The sequence below is a fragment of the Amblyraja radiata genome, chromosome 2 (genome assembly GCF_010909765.2).
Source record: "Amblyraja radiata isolate CabotCenter1 chromosome 2, sAmbRad1.1.pri, whole genome shotgun sequence".
In the NCBI taxonomy this organism is placed as follows: Eukaryota; Metazoa; Chordata; class Chondrichthyes; order Rajiformes; family Rajidae; genus Amblyraja; species Amblyraja radiata.
In genome coordinates, this window is record NC_045957.1 from 28,207,597 (window position 1) to 28,213,596 (window position 6,000).

Below are 6,000 nucleotides of genomic sequence, written 5' to 3' on the forward strand. Positions count from 1 at the left end.
TGTGCAAAAATAAACCAATCACATGTTATCATCCTCATTTGTACAAAAAACAAGTGTAAATATGATCAACTTGTAAATGGTCCACATACCCCATGTTTCGGAAGAACCAGACCCACCTACCTCCATGGTTACCGGTGGTCTTATGGTAAGCCCAAAGGCCCCTGATGTAGGTTCTATTCCCGTCCTTGATTGGAGAGTAGGACTGGTAGGGTGTGTGGATTCCATATTTCCTGAGACCGGCTTGGACCTTTGCCTGAAAGACCTCTGCCCAGCTTTCAAGCTGCCACCAGCTTCAGTGAACTGCTTACTGCCGATGAAGCGTGGGGTGTATCGTCGCTGAAACGATGAAGCTTTCTTTGTTGTTGGTACCTTGATTAGGCCGACAGCTTTTGCTTCCTCATCCAGGTATACCTGGTGGATAAGTCTTACCTGAAGAGAAGTTTCGGCGACTGGTTTCATTTCCTGGATTCATGCCTCCAATGTCACCCCTGATAGTGCTGTTCACTGCCGGCACTTGTAGCGTGAGGGGAACTCTGGCCCCTTCCGGGTTTTCTGCCAACGGCTGGAACCAACTTTTCCGGCAGTAACCCCTTCATTTGCGAGTATTTCCTTGGAGCCATATGCATGTGCTCCAGTATGTTCCACGGACATACTTTCGAATTTGAAGTCAGTTACACACTGACCACTCGCACTCCCCTCCACAGAGAGGGAGATTCGTTGGCAGCCCTGAAAACAGGTGCTGCCGCAGGCCCCTGAGGATACCTGTGCTGACATGGCCCCTCCTACGGACCTATATCAGGGTTTTTGCTCAGACTCAGACATGAACCTACCCCGAATGCTCCCCTCCTCTGACAGGGAGACATTGTGCAGCCCTGAAACAGGTGCCGCTGCCGCGGGCCCCCAAGGAGACCTGCTCTGATAACTCCCTCCTTTGGAGTATCAATGTGGAGCAACCTCTCCATCAGGTGCTCCATGTGGGTCTAGACGTCCGCAGACGCTACCCATTGAAGGAGGGGAACCCTCCTGGCCCGACTCATCCGAGTCCAAAGGCCTGACTGTCTTACTGCTGGTTTAAACCCTTTTCTGGGACACCATAGCGGTCTGGGAGCTGCTGACCGCACTGTCAGCGACTCGGGTGATGAGACTGCCTTACTCCTGGATTTACCCCCTCCACGGGACCCCATTGTCAGCGACTTAGGTAGCGAACCCGACGGCCGCCGGCTACCCGTGCTTCCACGGTCCGGACCGGTATCTCCCCATGCCCCATAACCAGTTTCCCTGCGGTCCGTCTGGACTTCGCCCCGAAATAGAATCCAGCAGGCAAACTCTGTAATAGAGCTTCCTGCAAAACAAAAACAGAACCTGGAAATGTTCTAAAAACCTACCTGCAGGTTTAAACTTACCGCTGGAAGGAGCAGCGCGCCTCCAGTCAGTCGGTGCGCCATGCGCAAGACGTAATGACGCGCATGCGCACTGGCGGGCTTCTATTCACGGAAGCTGATGAAGCCCCGGGTACGTCTCCGGGAAAGGCCGCACCGATCCTTGTTGTTAGGCCACGGGGGAGGTGACATGGAGGAGGCGACCAAAACGGTTTCCCCCTTACCCCCCCACACCATCCCCCACACAAGACACACAATGAAACATTAAAAACATACATTAAAACACACAAAAAAAATAAAAAAAGTTGAAAAGACTAACACGTTGCTGACAGAGCTGCCGGCTTGCAGCGCCCCCACCAGCCGCAGTGTGGACGAAGATACGATATGGAAATAAAATCACAATTCTGTCGAGGTGAGAAATTAAAAAAAGTTTCTCCCACCACCCCATCTCCCCACATAGAACAAGCTAAATAACATTAAAACATACATATATATATATATCATGTCTTGATTGGTGAATATGTTTAGTTTGTGAGTTATTTGAAGCAGAAATAATATGTGAATGTAGACAAAAGTGCTGGAGAAACTCAGCGGGTGCGGCAGCATCTATGAAGCGATGGAAATAGGCAACGTTACGGGCCGAAACCCTTCTTCAGACAGATGGGTTTCGGCCTGAAACGTTGCCTATTTCCTTCGCTCCATAGATGCTGCCGCACCCGCTGAGTTTCTCCAGCACTTTTGTCTACCTTCGCTTTTCCAGCATGTGCAGTTCCTTCTTGAACATAATATGTGAATGCTTCATTGAGCATAATTCCGACCGGTAACTACGCACTTCGTCCGAGCACATTATCGCACGCGTCATGCAAACCGTCTTAAATGACCACCTAAATTGTCATTTGGCAACCTAAAAAGCTGTCAAGATTGCCCGGCTGGCAACAGGGAAAAAAAGTTAAGTGAGAGCCCTGTAGATGGGAGTGAGATGTGAACAAGCTTACTGAAACATTAAGTGTTTCTTTATTTATTTGATATTATAACAGGTGTGCACTGGAATGCATATTCTTTATATGAATGGTCATTTCATACAGCTGGTGCTCAACATAGCCACATGCAATATGAAAATATAATTTTGAATGAAATATTTCTTGCAGAATATAGTTCTTTCTGGAGGTTCGACAATGTTTAGGGATTTTGGACGTCGCCTGCAAAGAGATCTAAAAAGAGTAGTGGATGCAAGATTAAAAATTAGTGAAGAGCTTAGTGCTGGTCGAATAAAGGTGAGTTATTTTCTAATTCTGTTCTCATTCTCTACTTTGAGTTAATTTGGAAAATTAAAAATAATTCTCCCCCATGATGTATTTTTTAGTTTAAGGAGAGAGCTGTATGTTATGAATCACAACAAAAGTGTACTAAACAATTAGTGTTGAATATGTCACTGAAAGCAATAAGTTTGCCTTTTTGTCTGATTATTTTGAAATCCTCAATGTTAGTGAAGGTGTATTTTGTTGGCCAAAAATTCATGACTTATTTCGTGGCTTAAAAAGATCAGTTTTCTCTATGAGTGTGCTCAATGTAATTGTATTATTTTGTGTGTGCCTATTTCATTTAGGAAAAGGCCTATTGTGTACCTATTTCATTTAATAAATGTCATTCAGGAAAAAATGTGACCAATTCATATTACACTGCCAGTATTTTCTCTTACCTCCACTACATACAGAAAACCAAAATTTAGAGAAGTTACAACCCAACTCAATCAGTTAACATTTACCCACTATATGAATGCACAAAATATTTTACTCAGAGTAGGGGAATCTGGAACCAGAGGACCTAGATTTAAGGTGAGAGGCGAAAAATGTAATAAGAACTCCAGGGGCAATTTTCACAGAGGATGATGGCTATATGGAATGAGCTGCCAGAGAGAGGTTGTTGAGGCAGGTACTATAATAACATTTAAAAGATATTTGGACAGGTACATGGATAGGTTTGGAGGGATATAGGCCAAACTCGGGCAGTTGAAACTAGTGTATTTTGGTTGGCATGGGCAAGTTGGGCTGTTTCTGTGCTATATGACTCTATGACTCTATTAGTCCATCCTGTTTTCATAATTAATGGGATAAATGGTTGATGGGAAAGGGAATAATATAATCTAAGATGTCAAGATGGATTCTGCTGCAAAAGTTAGTCCTGCAGGCAAAACATGCAATCTCCCAAACATGTAGAGAAATTTAGCTTCCCTCTACCTGAAATTCTTGAGATCTGGCTTCAACCGCTGGATAGGGTCTCAGAATCTTAAGTGATCATCATTTAAATACTTTTATAGTGTTGTTCAGAAACATGCCTTATGAAAACGGTGACTGTGAATTGCAGTTTTCCGAATTGAAAAGCTCAATTTTAAAAATGTTCGACATTTAATCATACTAATTAAACTGATAAATTGCATAAAGCAAAAGTTAAACTGGTGCAAGTTCCAAAAGTGCAACCAAATATTTTTCTGTGTTCATGTACAATAATGGCAGTAAATCCTTGCATCTGATTCTGAATATACTTACTGATGATCAATTATTATTTTATTTAATAAGCCAAAGCCAATTGAGGTTCAGGCAATAACGCATCAAATGCAGCGATATGCAGTTTGGTTTGGTGGCTCCATGCTCGCGTCAACGGTAAGTGACAATGTTATTTTGACTGAAGCTTCCAGGAAAACCCTGCAGTTTGGATAGAAAGTGCATGTTTTTTAAAACAAAAGATGCAAAGTGCTGGAGTAACTCAGCAGGTCAGGTCCCATTTCTGGAGAACATGGATAGGTGATGTTTCGGGTCGGGAACCTTCTTCAGTCTGATTGTAGATGAGGGGGGTGAAGACAGCGAGAAGAGAGGTGGGGATTCTTTGGCTTTTTTCATCCATGGCCTTCATCCAACAATCTGTCACTCAACCACCCCCTCGCCTGGGTTCATTTATCACCTGCTTTGTCCTGCCTCTCCTGTCTCCTAACTTTCTTTCAGTCTGAAGAAAGGTCCCGACCCAAAACGTCACCTATCCATGTTCTCCAGAGATGTTGCCTGAGCTGCTAAATTACTTAGCACTTTGTGTCTTTCTGTGATGGTTTAAAAATATATAGTTTTCAGTATATACATATTGTATCACTAACAAGGTCAGGATTTATTGGCCATCTCTACTTGCCTTTGCGAAGGTGGTGAAGTTACCTCATAATGCTTTGAGTAGGTAGTTCCAGGAATTAACCTCAATATGTGGCTTTTAATATAGCAAATGTTGTTTTAAATGCCACAGTGCAGCCCTGATGCACAACTGGCTGCACTGGACATGTAAGCAGCCCCTAACATACACTGGCAATGTACAGCTAGTTTTGGTTACAGTGCCTAGCAGTGATTTCATTGTGATACCTTAACTCTGTGGCAAAGCTATATTGAGTTTAATGTTAAAAAGCTAGGCTGAGCCAGCACCAAATTAATGGATTTCAAATTCACCTCTGGCCGTTAGCACCAAGTGGTTGATGGACTCAACCAGGAATGCTCAAATAAGAGCCAGCACAGACTCCTGGCTCCAGACTCCAGCACAGACTCAATGGGATGAATGGCTTCTTCCCGTACTGTAATAATTATTTGATTCTATGACTGTGAGACGTGAGTGTGAAGGCAAGGGGATGACAACATAAATATTGGGAATAACCAATGAGCAATAAAACTCGTATTACTTTAAAACATCATGATACTTCACAATATCATGCTTGCGTGTTTTTTCTTCTTCTTTTCCTCTCAATAGCCTGAGTTTTACCAAGTGTGCCATACAAAAAAAGATTACGAAGAATTTGGTCCTAGTATCTGTCGGCACAACCCAGTTTTTGGTGTTATGTCATAATAGCACATGATTTCCGCATAGGAATTAAAGGGCCTGCTACAAAACAGGATGGGTGTACCAACTGACACATTTATACCCTGCTGAATCGAAATCTGGACATTTGTACCTGGAATGCTTTATGCTATAAATTTTGGGCACTGCCTAGACTCATTTCCATTTAGCTCACTGTGCGCCAGCTATTTATGTTCTGTTTCCTATATTTAAGCTAAATAGTCAAAGTGTTTTGGATCCGAGGTTTAGTACATACAGTGCCCTCCATAATGTTTGGGACAAAGACCCATTATTTATTTATTTGCCTCGGTACTCCACAATTTGAGATTTGGAATAGAAAAAATCACATGTGGTTAAAGTGCACATTGTCAGATTTTAATAAAGGCCATTTTAAAATAATTTCGTTTCACCATGTAGAAATTACAGCAGTGTTTATACATACTCCTCCCATTTCATGGCATCATAATGTTTGGGATACTGCAATGTCACGTAAATGAAAGTAGTCATGTTTAGTATTTTGTTGCATATTCTTTGCATGCAATGACTGCTTGAAGTCTGCGATTTATGGACATCACCAGTTGCTGGGTATCTTCTCTGGTGATGCTCTGTCAGGCCTGCATTGCAGCCATCTTTAGCTTATGCTTGTTTCGGAGGCTAGTACCCTTCAGTTTTCTCTTCAGCATATAATAGGCATGCTCAATTAGGTTCAGATCATGTGATTGACTTGGCCACTCAAGAATTGACCATTTTTTAGCTT

At 42.8% G+C, this 6,000-nt stretch overlaps 1 protein-coding gene across 3 annotated transcripts in view; it reads left to right on the top strand.

Annotated features, from left to right (window-relative positions):
* Positions 1-5,586, top strand: part of actr3b (actin related protein 3B) — a 107,307-nt gene extending 101,721 nt beyond the window's left edge. For all 3 annotated transcript variants that reach the window (XM_033044193.1, XM_033044200.1, XM_033044210.1), the window contains 3 exons: positions 2,528-2,653; positions 3,956-4,039; positions 5,157-5,586. In XM_033044193.1, the coding sequence (XP_032900084.1) occupies positions 2,528-2,653; positions 3,956-4,039; positions 5,157-5,252 (306 nt within the window). In that variant the 3' untranslated portion in view covers positions 5,253-5,586. The remainder of the gene's footprint in view (positions 1-2,527; positions 2,654-3,955; positions 4,040-5,156) is intronic.
* The last annotated feature ends 414 nt before the right edge of the window (positions 5,587-6,000 follow it).